Source organism: Poromitra crassiceps (genome assembly GCF_964638095.1).
Source record: "Poromitra crassiceps genome assembly, chromosome: 13".
Classification (NCBI taxonomy): Eukaryota; Metazoa; Chordata; class Actinopteri; order Beryciformes; family Melamphaidae; genus Poromitra; species Poromitra crassiceps.
The window spans coordinates 28,259,725-28,277,224 of record NC_139644.1 but is presented as its reverse complement, the minus strand read 5'-3'; the positions used below and the strand labels follow the sequence as shown (position 1 = coordinate 28,277,224).

At 44.9% G+C, this 17,500-nt stretch overlaps 1 protein-coding gene across 5 annotated transcripts in view; it reads right to left on the bottom strand.

The window, feature by feature from the left end:
- The window catches only part of septin9a (septin 9a), a 92,035-nt gene that overhangs the window by 11,492 nt on the left and 63,043 nt on the right, over nt 1–17,500 (bottom strand). For all 5 annotated transcript variants that reach the window (XM_083650263.1, XM_083650266.1, XM_083650265.1 and 2 more), the window contains 2 exons: nt 4,811–5,020; nt 1,629–1,757 (listed from right to left, as the gene is read on the bottom strand). In XM_083650263.1, the coding sequence (XP_083506389.1) occupies nt 1,629–1,757; nt 4,811–5,020 (339 nt within the window). The remainder of the gene's footprint in view (nt 1–1,628; nt 1,758–4,810; nt 5,021–17,500) is intronic.

The following is a 17,500-nucleotide window of genomic DNA, read 5'->3' as shown; positions in this document are numbered from 1 at the left end:
ATTTCACCTTTTCGCCAACTACGGCGCTGCTAGATGACATCACTAGGTGTACAGTACAGTAGAGTACAGTAGTGGAGTGTTTTGAATTCTAACAGGCTCACAGCATGAGCATACAGTAATGCTGTTGTGTTTCTGACTTGGTTTGTGGTTGTTTTGATTCATCAAAACATTCAAAATCCTTACTACCAACATCTACCAGCGTCTTCATCAGAGTCTTGACTGATGAAGATGCTGTGTGCATCGAAACGTTAGTCCCTGCACTTTATTAAAATAATTTTCCAGTGAATCGAGTGCTCCAGGATCCTCTTTGGGGTCACCCATTGAACTGTTGTTATATGTAGTGAAGACTTTTAAGGAATTTAGTAAAAGGTATTAAGTGTATTTTTTGGTGAAATGGAAGTTATCAGTACAGTATATTGACATGTAGCCTATGATTCCAGTGAATAATTTCCAGTGAGAAACATGCTGTCTTCACATAGAGACTTTTTTTTTGGACAGAGGAGTAAAGCTTAATTTATACTTATTATAAAATGTCGCTCAGCACATGGTCGCAGACGAAAAAGAAAGTGTCGCTCATGGTGTTGCATTTATACTTCAGAGGACGTTCGCCTCGGTTCAACGGTCACGTGACACTCGAACGCTATAAACAGACAGCCAAGAGAAGAGAGGGAATGGAATGCACAGTGAAACCACCTCGGAGGCAAGATGTAACGTACATGGCTGCAGCTGCATATAAACAGTACACAACCACACAACTCACCTCCTCTCTCTCTGGGAAGTTGGTCACGGTGTTCTTTGTGATTTTCACTAAGTCATACATCAAGGACAGGCTGATAAAAATAGCGGGGACATGTTCATTCATTTCAATCGAGCGAAAACTAGCGGGTGGACCCCAACCAAAACAAGGAAGTCAAGCCGTCTATATAGCCAATCAGACTTGCGCGATACTATGACATAGTCAGCGACACTAGACATTTCACTAGGTAGCAGACACTGCTCGCCGACACTCAAGTCCTCATTTCTGTCGGCGACCGTTTCAAAAGTGTTGGCAGACAAAGCATAAATTGAGCTTTACTCGACACTAAAGGCGTTTAGGGTCTCTCTGCATAAGTGATTATGAATGAGTCAAAACACCTGCCAGAGATGTTAAAGGTCACAGGCAAGGCCAGATTATGGTCAAAGATTTTTTAGAATGACCCAAGATTGTCTTCTCAGCTACAGTGGCAAGCAAAACATTATGTTATTGAAGTTGACCTTTGAACTTATATAAAATGTCATCACTTCATCATTTTATCCTATTAGACATTTGTGTGAAATTGTCATAATTAGCGAATGAATTCCTGAGTTATGGCCAAAAACATATTTTGTGAGGTCACAGTGACCTTTGAGTCCAAGTGGACGTTTGTGCCAAATTTGAAGAAGTTCCCTAAAGGCCTTCATGAGATGAACAACCCGAAAACATAATGGCTGTAAAAGGATAAAGACAGATGGGAGAAGGTAGATATATATGAGGGGATGTCAGAGTGTGGGAGATGGGTGTATTGTGGCTGACTGACACAAAGAAAGAAAGAAAAGGATTAACCCAGAGAGAGAGGGGTACAGAGAGAGGGCGAGGGAGTGGGCTGTACCGTGGCTGATGGACTTAATCTCTATGGTTTTGGGGATCTTCTCCTGGGCCGTGGCCAGCACCGACTTACGGCTCACTTTAGATTTGAACAGCGTGTTCATCAGGGTGGACTTCCCCAGCCCACTCTGTCCTGTAAACCAGACAGATAGACAGACAGGTAGTGAGATGCATACACATACACACACACACACAAGAAACATCAACACTAAATCCACATTCTCATGAGAAAACTCATCTCGAATATGGCTGATTGTAGTTACTGAAGTGCAGAAATTTGACATACACAAAAACAGCCCAGTGATGATCTTCTCTGGCAGTTTAAACTGGGGACAGGCTTTCAGCAGACGCTTTGGCTGCCGCAGTGACAAGCTGCAGGTGTCTGTGTCTGCACAAACACTGCCAGCAAAGCCATCAGCACTTACCACTAAACACTAACAGGCCATCAAAGAGATGGATTAGATCCAAGCTACACCACTTTTCCTCAAAACAATCAAGAAACCCGGATAATGTATTACACCGATATGTAATAGGGCTGTACAATTAATCATTGATAATAATATGTCTACATTTTATGTTTCCACGTTTGTGATTAAATCACAAGCTTTGTATGTGCAACGTGCAACCAACAAACAAACGTTAAGATGGAGAGGCAGGTAGCTTAGGTGGGGGAGAAAGAGAGAAACATGAATCTAAAAAACATTGTTTTAGTTTCTGAAAGTGGATGGTCGTCTGTCATTTGGAGATAAACCAGACGCCGACGACTGACTACATTACTCTAATGTGCGCTTGTAATTTTTCTTGCAGGGCTGTTGCACCAGTGACCCCTGGACGTTCACATTGCACTGAGCTAATAACAGGATAATGCTCTCCATCTGGACTAGATTGATTGAGGCTGACTAGAGAAGCTGATGACCCAGCGAGCAGCCCCATCTGTGGGCCATCCCCATCAGTGTCTGTCTGTCAGTCTGGATGGGCCCATCTGTGGCCCCCTGGACACAATGTGAACATCACCACAGGTTCATGAATAGGAGTGTGGAGGGGCCCACTAGGCAGTTAACATCCACAGTTCAACCTCGGGTTAAGTCAACATCAAGAACCTCACTGCTTTATGCACGCACACGCGCACACACAGCAGCAGCGCGTGTTTGTTACGTGCAAAGATGGATCATAGATACAGATGCCAACAGCTGTGCATTTGTATGCAAGACTGTCTGTGCTGGGATCCAAAGCATTGAGAGCTCACTGGAACCATCACTACATGCCACATTTACATTTCATCTACAGCTGTTTCATGGTTATTGGTCAGAATGGTCTCAGCTATACTGTATATTTCTCAAAGAGTATCTCTGGTTGACTAACAAAGTGCCATTCATCCTCTTAAAAAACAGCACTATGGCTCATTTGGAATGGATGGCAGTTATTATAGATATCAGAAACACACACGTCGCCCATCCCACTTCCTCTTGGGTTATGACCCGCGTGTCAGTGAACTGATAGGGAGCATGGATGACAGGAAATGAGGGATATCACAAGCTATGTGTGTGTGTGTGTGTGTGTGTGTGTGTGTGTGTGTGTGTGTGTGTGTGTGTGTGTGTGTGTGTGTGTGTGTGTGTGTGTGCGTGTGCGTGTCTCTGGCCGTTCAGTGTGCACAGTGCCAATATATTGCCAAAACATTTCACAGTAGCTGGACTTAATGTCCTGGATAAACAGCACAGTGTCAACAATTCAACTCATCAATCAATTATAAAACGTACGTACGTTAATTATTGCTTCTAAGTTCTATCCATGAATCTGCCATAAGATTTGAACCAGCTACTGGGTTGAAAGGATATTTGACTTAACTTATCAATTCATACGGTCTCAGTAGTGATATCACTCACCGGGGAGACTCGCATAAAAAAGATTCTAACCCCTTTAGATAAAAACAAAGATTCCTCAAAAATAACCTGTCTGACATGGCTTTAATACAGTTTTGGGATAACATGCTGTTCTGAATGTATTGGTTTCACATAATACCATGGTACTAGAAAGCAATCTTAAATCTTCCCTGAACAATCTGGTCACAATAATTTGTAATATCCCAGGAAAGTGCTACAATTAGTGTTTGACATTGTGTACACAACATTTCCCTAATATAGGGCCCTTTTTAATAACTACTCTCATTTACAAACTTTATTTACATTTTCCACAATATACAAGATGTTTTCAAATTGAAATGTGGTTACATTACATATATTAACAAATTACGCTCAAACACAATACCCACCCCCATCCACATCCTCCCATCCAGGGTCATACAACCAACCAAGGAGAAATAAATACAACTACCGTAGTCTCATTTAGAGAATCTGTAAATAAATTATCCTCGAGAAACATCAAATATCTAACGTACTCTCTTGGCCATAGAGAAAGGAGGACACTAACACAGTCTTTTTTCTCACCTGAATGCAAAACCCTGTAGATGGTGACTGAGTGTGTTTCACTTTGTTTAGCATCATTGTCTGTCTCCACTACTTTACACAAGTCTGTCTCAGCCCCGGGCCTGCATCTTAAACCAAGCTTTTTTTATTTGAGGATGAAACACAGACCAACAGGCGCGACATCATCCATAGGAGCCACAGGGAGGCGCATGGCTTTTTATGGTGGCCTGTCTCCTGTGGAGGTGTGTGTAATTAGCATCTGTTTTAAAGGTGTCTGATCACAGTGACGAGGGACTTTGAAGGCCTACCGTGCGTGGCTGCTTATTAAAATGAGTTTGACGCCTTCATTTTCCATAAAGGCTTGATTAGAGAGCCATGAAGAAGTGGAGATGCACAACAGTCGCCTGAAGCCGCTCTCAGACGAACACACAGGTTTAAGTGTTGTGGTAATGATGGTATACTGCATGGAAAAGTGAGAAAGAACTCACTAATTTCTATGATTATAAGCACAACAGTCACAATGTCATTACCTATGTGTGGATACATGCGTGTGGCCCAGCACTTAGACTGTCCCATAAGCAGAGGGTCTCAAGTTCATTCCCCGGAAACAGCCAGCATGTCCATCAACAGCCATGTGTCCTGTCGAAGTGTCCTTGAGCAAGACAGTGAACCCCCTACCTGCTCACCTACCTATCCAAAATCATTGTGGAAAAGACAGCTGAAAATACAACGTGTGTACAGGTGTCTCAGGTTCTGTACTCACCCACGACCATGATGTTGAGCTCAAAGCCCTGCTTCATGGCCTTCCTCCTCATCTGCTCCAAGATGGCATCGATGCCCACGTAGCTGAAGTCCAGCAGGGGGCCGCCGGCCATCTCCCCGTACAGGCTGCCCACTGCTGGGGGCATCATGGCATCGGGCACCACCGCCTCAGACATGGCACTGCTGCTGTAGCTGGGAATCACCTCCGGCCCTGCGTGCACAGAGAGGGAGAGGAGGTTAGAGGGATTTGGAGGGATTGAGATGGTGCATTAGAGGCGGCAGAGACGACAGACAGATAGAGGAGAGACAGAGGAGGGGATGAGAGATGAGAGACAGATAGAGGAGGAGAGACAGAGGAGGGGATGAGAGATGATGGACAGATAGAGGAGGAGAGACAGAGGAGGGACTGGAGAGATGACAGACAGATAGAGGAGGAGAGACAGAGGAGGGGATGGAGAGATGACGGACAGATAGAGGAGGAGAGACAGAGGAGGGGATGGAGAGATGACAGACAGATAGAGGAGGGGATGAGAGATGACGGACAGATAAAGGAGGAGAGACAGAGGAGGGGATGAGAGACGACAGACAGATAGAGGAGGAGAGACAGAGGAGGGGATGAGAGACGACAGACAGATACTGTAGAGGAGAGACAGAGGAGGGGATGAGAGACAACAGACAGATAGAGGAGGAGAGACAGAGGAGGAGATGAGAGACGACAGACAGATACTGTAGAGGAGAGACAGAGGAGGGGATGAGAGACAACAGACAGATAGAGGAGGAGAGACAGAGGAGGGGATGAGAGACGACAGACAGATAGAGGAGGAGAGACAGAGGAGGGGATGAGAGACGACAGACAGATACTGTAGAGGAGAGACAGAGGAGGGGATGAGAGACAACAGACAGATAGAGGAGGAGACACAGAGGAGGGGATGAGAGACAACAGACAGATAGAGGAGGAGAGACAGAGGAGGAGATGAGAGATGACAGACAGATAGAGGAGGAGACACAGAGGAGGGGATGGAGAGATGACGGACAGATAGAGGAGGAGACACAGAGGAGGGGATGAGAGATGACAGACAGATAGAGGAGGAGAGACAGAGGAGGGGATGGAGAGATGACAGACAGATAGAGGAGGAGACACAGAGGAGGGGATGGAGAGATGACGGACAGATAGAGGAGGAGACACAGAGGAGGGGATGGAGAGATGACAGACAGATAGAGGAGGAGAGACAGAGGAGGGGATGGAGAGATGACAGACAGATAGAGGAGGAGACACAGAGGAGGGGATGAGAGACGACAGACAGATAGAGGAGACACAGAGGAGGGGATGGAGAGATGACGGACAGATAGAGGAGGAGAGACAGAGGAGGGGATGGGTGTGGGGATGTAGGGATAGCTAGAGGATGTGGAGAACAGGCAAAAAAGATGAGGAAGTGGTTGAGACTGGAGAGAGTGAAATATATCAGCGTCAAGAGTTGAGAAAAACTGCCATTTCCTGTATGCATGGGCATGGCACAGTGTGGTGTCAGAACACACACACTCACATGAAAAGAAAAACATGTAAAGAATGTGAGATCCACACTAAAGTCCATTTGAACAACCTTTACCCAACTCATTTCCACTAGGGCTGCAGCTAATCATGATTTTCATTGTCCATTAATATGTTGATTATTTTCGTGATTCTAATCAATTAGTCGTTTGGTCTATAAAATGTCCCCAAAGCCCAAGAGGACATCCTCAAATGTCTTCTTTTGTCCTGACCAACAGTCCACCACCCAAAGATAATCAGTTTACTGTCAAAGAGGACTAAAGAAAGTAGAAACTAGAAAATATTAACATTTAAGAAGCTGGAATGAGAGGAGTTTGTATTCCGCCCCCCCTTAAAAATTACTCTAAACAATTAATTAATTTTAAAAAATTGTTGGCGATTAATTTTCTGTCAATTGACTAATCGACTAACAATTTGCACCCTGTCAACCTGCACCAAAACTATGACATCGCCTATTTCCTCAACAATGAAAACACCAATACACATGAAACAAGCTGGTAAACTGCTGTCTCGTTCATTCTTCCCACATGTTGAGTAATTGGAATGGAAATGTGTTTAGTTACTTTAGCCTGCTTCTTAAACCAACAATACACCTCTGGACTGTCAACATGGATTACAGCTGCTCTTATGCCAACACAGGCTCTTGACTGAAAGGAAAACCATTAGAAGCTACAGTAACATTCTGACAGGTGGTTAGCCATACAGTTTCTATTCATACCATCGGCATAATGTCTTTCTGTGGCATGTGGTACGTCTACAAGATATATTTGTCCAGCCAGATATAAGTCACAAAAGTCAGTTCTAATGTTCTTACTGTGGTCGGTGCTCAGTGCTGGTCACCCGTATGCATGCAGAAAGTATCTGTAACTTTGTTTTTGTATGTTAACACCGAACCTACACTGACTGTGCACATTGTTAAGCTAACACAACCACACACACACACACACACACACACACACACACACACACACACACACACAGACACCACAGAGCAGTGCATGTAGCTGCTACCCCTCACAGGGCCTCCCTTTCCCTGGCTCTCCACCCCCAACCCCCCGTCCAGTGTTAGTGTCCTGTTGATGAGAGAGTGGAAAAGATTGAGATCACTAGGGATGAAACCTGATCCACTCACACAGTTAGACAGGCCCAACACTGCTGCTGACGCACATATACAGTACACACACACACACACACACACACACACACACACACACAATCAGACTGTACATGTTTGATTTTGTGCACGGGGCAGGACCATTGGCAGGACGGTCACCATGACCTACACACACACACACACACACACACACACACACACACACACCGTTCCTTCTTTTGATTGCATACATACCTGACATGTGCACAGCACAGACACAAATAAAGTACAAGCTCTCAACAATACAAGCACGCACAAACACAGGACCGTCAGCTCCCCTTGGCGCAGTCAAGGCTAGCACTAGCAGCCAAGAATTTAACAGCTATTGGATTCCAGCACAGGCACAAAATTCCAAAACACTTGGCCTGTTATGCATCAAGACAAACAGCAAAACACGAAAACACATTAAGAGGAAATCCAGGGAAATAAAATCTAGGAGAAATTCCATTCAATTCTCCATCCGTTACAGTAGGGATTGAAATGAACAGGGAGTAGCGTTACTGTGGGTAGAAACTAAAGAGTCAACATAACTAACACTGACACTGTGCTGATTAGTGGAATAAATTCAGTTAGGAATAACACTGCAGAGTGGATAGAAACTTAACACGAGTTCATATTCAACAAGTCCTACTTTTATAAAGTGTTCCATTATGTGCCATTATGAAACTGCTTGTTCTGTGTGTGTGTGTGAGTGTGTGTGTGTGTGTGTGTGTGTGTGTGTGTGTGTGTGTGTGTGTGTGTGTGTGTCCAAGAGACCCACCTATGGAAGCAGCTCTCCTGGCCTCCTTCACCACTTCCCCATCCTGTTCCAGCAATCAGTCAGCAACTTGCTGCATGCCCTCCACCTCTCCTCTGCCATACATCCACTCACGTCTCCTCTCCTAACCTCACCCTCTTCCTCTCTGCACTCTGACTCTGTCCTCTCTATCTGTGTCCCTCTCTCTTCTGTCCTCTCCTCTCTATCTGTGTCCCTCTCTCTTCTGTCCTCTCCTCTCCATCTGTGTCCCTCTCTCTTCTGTCCTCTCCTCTCTATCTGTGTCCCTCTCTCTTCTGTCCTCTCCTCTCTATCTGTGTCCCTCTCTCTTCTGTCCTCTCCTGTCTATCTGTGTCCCTCTCTCTTCTGTCCTCTCCTCTCTATCTGTGTCCCTCTCTTCTGTCCTCTCCTCTCTATGTGTCCCTCTCTTCTGTCCTCTCCTCTCTATGTGTCCCTCTCTCTTCTGTCCTCTCCTCTCTATCTGTGTCCCTCTCTTCTGTCCTCTCCTCTCTATCTGTGTCCCTCTCTCTTCTGTCCTCTCCTCTCTATCTGTGTCCCTCTCTTCTGTCCTCTCCTCTCTATCTGTGTCCCTCTCTCTTCTGTCCTCTCCTCTCTATCTGTGTCCCTCTCTTCTGTCCCTCTCCACAGCTGACGTTTCTCCCCCTGACTCCTGTTTGACTGTTTTCCTCTCACATCATCAGTCCTGTTTAACAAATAGTAGGCACATCAATCTTCTTGTGTGGCTGGATAAACTGTCCCTCCCCTCTGTTTTCCTCTATCACTCCTTCTATAAATACATCTCTAATTGTCTTGTTCAAGTACCCTGATAGGGTATTGAGAATAATCCTGCATTAGACTAATGCTGACAATGACTCTGGTCTGTTGAACAAATAGTCAACGTGCTCATCTTCTTGTGTGGGTGGGGACATTCTGTCTGTTCTCCTCTCACATCAGACCTCTCCTGCATTGCTCCTCTGGCTTTTATGTTGAACCTTCCAAATGTTCTCCAGTTTGTCTTCCTCTCTGCTCCTCCACTCACCTACTTTTACATCCACCTCGCTCACTCACACCCTCATTCCTTCTCTCCCTCTGCTAGCCACTGCTGATCCTGCCATCCACTTCTCCTCTGCTAGCCACTGCTAATCCTCCCATCCACTTCTCCTCTCCACCACCCACTCCACTATGTCAGCTACAGTATGTGCGGTAAGCTGAGATGCTGCCTACTGCCTAGCACACCTTGGCATGCAGGGCCACTACAACAGGGCCTGGCCTGAGGCAGGACACCAACACAGCATCAAAGGGACTTGACATAGAATGAATGTGGTATAGAGAAGAGATACTGTTGAGATATTGGCCTCAGTGGACTCAAATATCTTCCAACAGTAGTGATACTGTACAACAGCAAAACAGTCAAATCAATGGCCCAGGTGCGGTTCTATTGTTAGACAATAGAGGATCTTTTCAGTATAAACTCCAGTGCTGAAAAGCAGGCCCAGATTGTTTCCGAGGTCACGGCCAAGTTGACATGATCATGTGATCTGGCCGATGATCCCAGCCTGATCCCTTTCACTTCTTAAAAGCCTTGTGTACAGGCCCTTATCTGGATTTGATAAAGGAATCTAGCCTGAAATCAAACCCTGGCTTCTTTGTTCAAGTACCCTTATAGGGTATTGAGAAGAACACTGCATGAGACTAATGGCAACAATTACTCTGCTCTATAATTACTCTGGTTTAACAAATAGAAGGTGATCGCGTTTGGTAATCTTCTTGTGTGAGTAGAGAAACTCTGTCACTTGCATTCTCAATCAGGTGTGGGTGTGTGTGTGTGTGTGTGTGTGTGTGTGTGTGTGTGTGTGTGTGTGTGTGTGTGTGTGTGTGTAAGAGAGAGCATAGAAGCGAGTTTGTGAGCAAGAAAGACAGACAGAGAAATGGAGAGAGCAGAGTGTTTGTGTGCCTGTGTGTTGTGCATCTTAATCGTGTGGTTTCCAGGACAGGAGAAGGCTCTTCAAAGCATCGTTGACTGTCCTTGTTGAACGCACACTGCCCATCTGTGCAGGTCAAACACTATAAACGACTTGGCAAACACACAACGCACAAAGCTCTCTCACCATGCCAAGTGCTGGACCACTACTGTGGGAAACGCACCTCAAGCCAACAGTAAATCACTGTCCTTACTGGTAGTAAACAACCGGAGTCTTGTGTTACCACAGCCAATAACCTGTCAACATGCTTTATCTTTATACAAGCCAGTGGTGTCTTTCGTAAGCGAATAAAGACAGAAAGATCTCTTGAACTCACTGACCCCATGAACCAATGTGACACCCTGATTCATTCAATACCTAAATCCCTCTATTTACTACAGTACCTATACTATTCCTCTAGATGTCCCATTGGTGTGATGGTGGCAGACTGAGAAGCAGACTGAACCATGACAACTGGATTCATGGACTATTTATCAGCGCAATCATCACCTTAACCTCTTCCACCATGTCCTGCCAAGGTGCTGGGAAACTCTGGGCCTAATGGTTCTTATCCAGTAAACACAGGTGTCTGGAGACAGCCGCTTGGAGCATGACCCTATAAATGTGACGTGACCTTTAACCTCCACATGAGAAATGTCTGGCTGTGGAGGCGGAGCAGCTGGTGGACATTACCTCAACCTTATCAAACACGCAGAAGACACAGTCAAAATACTGGCCCGGCCGGACAGATATAGACGGGCCAAATAGTGATACGGACAGACCAAATAGGAGCATCAGTGAGCTAATATGTTTGGTGTGTTTAGATGTGAATGTTCTCACGTCTAAACTGTTAGATCTGGTTTCAGTCAGCATCCTGACACATTGTGCTGACAGTGAAAGCAGTGTGAGTAAAACAACAAAGCTAACTGTCATCCTGCCTTATCAGATGAAACCGCAGTCAAAGATGTTCAGGTTTCACTGGGAAACCTGTGGTAACTTTCTAAACCAGTCGCTTGCCCTAGGGAAGGGAAAGACGAGTGTTAATTGAGCAGGTACATTGTACCCAATATGCCATATCAGTGCCAATCAGTGTTGAGCAATGCAGCAATAGCACTGCCGCTTTCTAATTACTTTCCGGGAAATCACTATGCTCCATACATCGTTTTCATCATCCTGCCATGCTCCTCAGTACAGTATGAAGTTTATCCCTGTGCCAGGTCCAGATATGGGATGGAATTGGCATGGATTATGTATTTCCTTTGAGGCTTCAAGGCAGCAAAATTAATTTTAGAAATTGCAAATCAGAGAATGAGTCACTGGACTTTGCTGTGATCCTGTTTTCAATTACAGCCACTAAAGGATATTTCTTCCCAGTGTTTCCAGCAGTATCGGATTGCTTTGCTTTTTGTAAATACGGCCAGCAGTCTCCCACAGCACAAAGCATGTGGGAGGAGGGAGGGGAGAAAAGACAAGAGCAGAAACAAGAAGAGGGCGGAGACATGAGGGCGGATTTGAAGCCGACAGAATGGACGGAGTCAATAAGCCGAGGACAGTGGCAGGCAGGAGTGTGTAGTGATGTGAGGTGGCAGGCAGAACAGAGGAGGAGGAGGCAGAGAAGAGAAGGTCAAGAAGAAGATGACAGAGGAAGGAACGTGGAGATGGAGGAGGGGAGGAAAGAGACGAAAACCAGTGTGACGAGAGCACTTTGTGATTTACGGTATTCCACTTCTGGGCCTGGGGCATTCCTCTCTAACTACACACAGGCCTCCAAATAGGGCTGTGAATACAGTGAAAAGCAGCTCGACATGTGTCTGTTCACTGCACGTAACCTCGTCTTAGAGCACTATTCAAAGTCACTGAAACTAGGGAGAAATATGAAGAGCACCGTTTGTAGCATCTCTGTTTAGTGTCGATGTGGTCTGGTCAAAACCACGGGGCCCTGCTCCAACTGTCCAGGGTGCTGATCTGGACAGTGTGGCCTAGGAAAGGAGTTAGGTTGAGGGTTGATGTTGGTGGTTTGATCCTCTGTGTGAACTCACTTGGATGGCAAGAGAGGAATCCAGGGTGAAGAAAGGCTTGGAAACTTGGATCAAGACTAGTTCATATTTAGAAGGAGGCGGCTGGCCTCCTGCATGCTGAACGCCCTACAGTATGAGTCTACAAACCACTTCTCTTTAATGTCACACTTTTAGAGGTGGCTGATACGGACAAAACATATCACAATATATTCATATATAGTATTTTCACTATTCATCAAATGCATTCACAATATTTTTTCGATATTCTTCTCTAAGGTCAAGTTGCAATTAAAATATTCCAACAACAACCGGGGGAGGGGGGGGGGGGGGGGGGGGGGTTAATGGCTTAAAGACTTTCAGGAGGAGTCAATGTAAGTTTTCAGACCAATGTTTTTAAATGAATTCTAGTTTCAAAAAGTAAACCAGCACTGTACACCCATCTTTTGCTAGGTTGACCATTACAGCAGCCTTTGCCTCTTGCCAGTGTTCTCGTCTCGTATTCTCATCTCATAAGAATGACTGGCAAACAGTGTCTGATGCTGCCTTCACGTGTCACTTGTCAGCTCCAAGTAGTTTGGAGGTCATGAGCAAAACTTGTGGTGCCTTCAAGGGCTTTGGGTGAGAAATATAAGAGCATGGTCTCTGTAACAAATGTATTCCCTTTCTATCTGCCCTTTAAATGTCACATCTGTGTAATTCAGGTATCATAAAAACTCAGACTTAACAGTTAAGTTAACTGTCATATTCACAGCTTTGTCAGGTTCACATGCACTCAACTCTCCACTCAATATTTCTGACAGCCCGTCAAGGCAACATAGGTCAGTCCTTTAGCAGTTTGTCTGTTCCCAACATGCACTTGAATGTTACAAGATGTTACATCTACAAGTTGTAAGTACCGTAAATTCCGGACTATAAGGCGCACCGGTCTATAAGACGCACCTTCAAAGGTGACTATTTTTTTCTTCTATAAGCCGCACCGGTCTATAAGCCGCGGGTGTTTTGATGTTTAATTACCATATGTAAGGCTTCGTGCACAGAGGGGATTGTCGGAAAAGAGATGGCTGTTTGGGGAAGCTCCCATTTATTAACATTTCAACAAAACAAGTTGCATATTTGCATAACGTATTCAAGTGTTACCATTTAGTGCAATAGTAGCTACAGAACATGTACTGTGCTGTGTAAATTTAGGGGTCCTTGGCATGAAAAAGGTTGAAAACCACTGATCTACATTATAGCCTACAGTAGTACCATAACAAAAAACAAAGCTTACAGCGCTTGACGAGGCAATATCAATGGCTAAATTAAATGTGTTTTTTTTAAAGTGCAAAATAAAGTGCCTGTAACACGACAGTAAGCGCGTAAGCCTAAAGTTGCAGTAACACGGCTGCTTAAAATATACGGTAATCAGCCTACCAGAAAAGTCATTAATCCTCGTCTTCATCTTTTAGGCTAAGGTGCAGTACACGGCTGTAACCAGAAAAGTCAAGTCATTAATCCTCATCTTCGTCTTCTTCCTGCGTACTAAAACCACCAAAGTCCTCATCTTCAGTGTCGGAAACGAACAGGCTCAGGGTGGCTTCGTCAGCCACTCTCCTCTCTCCTTCGTTGTCGCTCTCAAAACCAACGAACTCCTCTTCGTCACTGTCGGAATCAAACAGCCTCTGAAGGCCCTCAGCTGGCGGCGTCCTCCTCTTCATCACGCAGCAGTCCAGCCTTTCGGAACCCGTTGTTGATCGTGGATGTTTTGACACTCCTCCACGCTGTCAGGATCCACTGGCAAACTTGAGCCTTCAGTCGGATCTGAACGGCACCTCGGCCGTCTGCTCTCTGTGTCAACACCCTGATGCCAAGGTTACGTGCTGCTACTCGATTTCCTTCTTTCCTTCTTCTTCTCGCCGCCATCGTCGTAACACAGCCAGTTCTCCATCTTTTGAAGCATGATGTTAGATTACAACGAGCTAGTTGTGTGGCTTAGCCTTCCAAAATGTTGCTGTTAGTTTTTTAGAATGTAATACATAGAATTGGGAATGTTACATTCAATTTCAATGAATTCTCAATCGCTGCCTTTTTCCCCCCGGAGCGAGGGAGGAGGGAGGGTGTTTTACCGTAGTGGCTGAGAGAGCGTAGTGGCACAGTGCTCCAATCAGGTCGCGAGACACATTTTTTGCAACATCATCCAATCAGGGTCTCGCTCTCGTAATGTCTGTCTTGCTCTCGTTCTGCCTCATACCAACATCCATAGATTTTGGAGGTTCCCGAGTGGCCGTTTGCTGAAAAAATCCATAGATAAGACGCACCGTTATTTAAGCCGCAGGGGCCAAAAAAGGCCAAAAAACGGGAAAAAAGCCGCGGCTTATAGTCCGGAATTTACGGTAATAAGCAGCAAAGCGTTGTGCATGTTCTTGTTTAGCTCTGGTTTAGATGACAGAGCTGCTCAGAGTGCTTTGAGCAGTGTCTGATGTAGCAAAACAAAACCAGTTCCACATAATGGAGGAGGTGGAGCGTCTTTTGTAATAAATGAGTTTTCAAAAGTAGCCTGCTACAGTACATTCATCTCAGGCCCCTGCGCTTGTAAAGTGAGCTTTCTGACGTGAGCAGACACAGATGAGAGGGTCAATCCTTGTAAATGACAAGCAGGCATGACATGACTGAATGCATTCCTGAGGGTTGGGCTGGTAGGACAGTAGGACAGTGAAACGCATAGATTGGTGAAAGCAGTCGATATAAACGGCTATGGCAAAGATGATGTATGGGACCTCCCCATGGAGTGTAAAGTACTGTAATATATCACCATACCCAGGATCTCTGTATGAATGCAGCTCAATCCAACCTCTCACAGATGCTTTATTGCTCTCTGTACTATAAGAGAGCTTTCTTTCTGCTTGCCCCCTCCCCTCCACTGCCAGCTCAGAACACTACCATCAGCTCCACTACAGAACAGCATCCTGGGTACAGAATCAGATAGGCTGGTGTCTAAGGCCATGTCCACACGGAGACGGAAGCTATCTTTTTTTTTTTCGTTTCAGAAAAGTTTTCCATAAACATGGAAACGTTTCAAGAAATGTGTGTATCCACATGAAACCACTGAAACCGCTGTAGAATAACAGAGAAAGACAATCTCGTCAATAATGGCATACAACCTCTAGGGGCGCACAGTCTATAATGTGTATCTCACTGTAGCAGCAGCTTAAACCCTTGGCTTTGCGGGGAGGTTTGCCATGTTGATGAATAAAATGATTAAACCTACAGTATACAGGCAAATGCAGAGCTGTTCAGCAGGGCTGATGGTCTCCCTGTAGCCTACAATATAGAACGTTAAAGGATGGGTTTACCGATGGGGAATATGAATATATATTAATTCTTAAAAAATCTTAAATTTCGAATCCGTTGAAATTTTTGAAATTGCTTGTTCACAGCCAGAGAAAAAAAAAAATGAAAAAAAAAAAAAAAAAAAAAAAAAAAAAAAAAATTGGGCCAGGTGACGCGTTTCGCGTCGAAACGCGTCACCTGGCCCATTTTTTTTTTTTTTTTTTTTTTTCATTTTTTTTTTTCTCTGGCTGTGAACAAGCAATTTCAAAAATTTCAACGGATTCGAAATTTAAGATTTTTTAAGAATTAATATATATTCATATTCCCCATCGGTAAACCCATCCTTTAACTATCGGTGACATTCCTGATATCATCCACTTCCATGATCTTTAGACATGTTGCAAACACATCCCAGCATATTGGCCGCTCTAACACGTTAAGCCTGATTTTGTTTGTGTTATTGTAAAAATGTAGCCGCCGCTAAGCCTTCTGGGAAATATCCGATGAAGGGAGGGGAGGGGTGGATGGGTAGAGTCAGCTGTGGAGCCCTGAGGATGTTGTAGGCTACACGCTGTTCTCCGTGTCCACTTGTTGCTGACGGTGGTAATAGAGGAGCATTATATTTTGCTGCAAGATCCCCACTGCTGTAGCACGAACGTTACTGCCATGATTGTTATTGTTGCTGGTGGAGAGAGGTGGGGCTATGGCATCATCGTTTCAGGAAAGATGCGTATGGGTTGTAAACACGGAAATGCAAGGGTGTCGTCTTCAGATTTAATCACTCTGGGACCCGTTTTGAAAAATTAGCGTATACTCCCAGAACGTATAGTCCCAGAACGCGGTTCCATCTGGACGAAACGTCTATACAGTATGACAAAAAACTTTAGCGGATACACCTAAACTCGTCTCCGTGTGGACATGGCCTAACTCAAGGATACTAGTTGAGTTAGCAGAGTGCATGACTACTTTATTACACATCTGTAAAGATATACGTGTGTGTCAATATTATGTGAGTGCACGTAATTGATGTGTAAATGAGTTGACATGGGCCGGCCAGATATTTGCCAGGAACTCAAACACACGTCAATGGACTAATCCTCTAAATGGGACACGTGCATCTTTACTCGGGTCCCAAATCTTTTTATGGACCCACTTGAAAAACATCTGCTCCTTGTCCTCTATTTACATTCCCAGACAGGACAGCAAGTAGAAAGAGAAAGAGGAGGAAGAAAAGAAAGCAGTCATACCTTTGATCTTAACATGGCCACGTTTGACTTCTCTGTCTGATGGTGACCCAGATGCGTCATCACAAGTGTGCGGAAGTGAAGAAGTGCAAACCTTATTCTCTGATCAAAATCACAAGTCTTCTTGTCGTCTAGTGATCCTCCAGCTTGGTTTTTATGGCTGAATTAGGAACTGATGGATGTGGCACTGACACAATTAAGCAGTTCAAGTAGAATTAAGCAGTAAGAATCTGATGTACTGTAGCATCAGCTAGGTAGATTATAGTCTCACTCATTATGTTCCCACCCCCCAGCAGTGCATCCCTCAATAAAAGGGGGATATTGGGGTGCTGGCAGGGCAAACACAGTCTGTTGTGTTATTAAAGTCAGAGTGTTTGTGTAGCAAGGCCCTGTTCCCATACTCCTCTTCATTCAGCTCTCTGGAGAAATGTGACCTCTGACCCCTGCAGGGGCCCAGCTCGCACACTGTGTGTCACCTGGCACTGGACATGCTGTGTGTGTGTGTGTGTGTGTGTGTGTGTGTGTGTGTGTGTGTGTGGCTGTGTCAGATGTGTGTTGTATGTGTTCTCCTATTCGATGCATGTGCATTGTATGTATGCTAGGGATGACCCAAAAGAAATCTAAACTTCAAAGCTTCAATCGTTGCCATGGCAATTGACATCCAAATCAGCAGTCAAATGCTGCTTTTTCTTTTCCTCCTCCT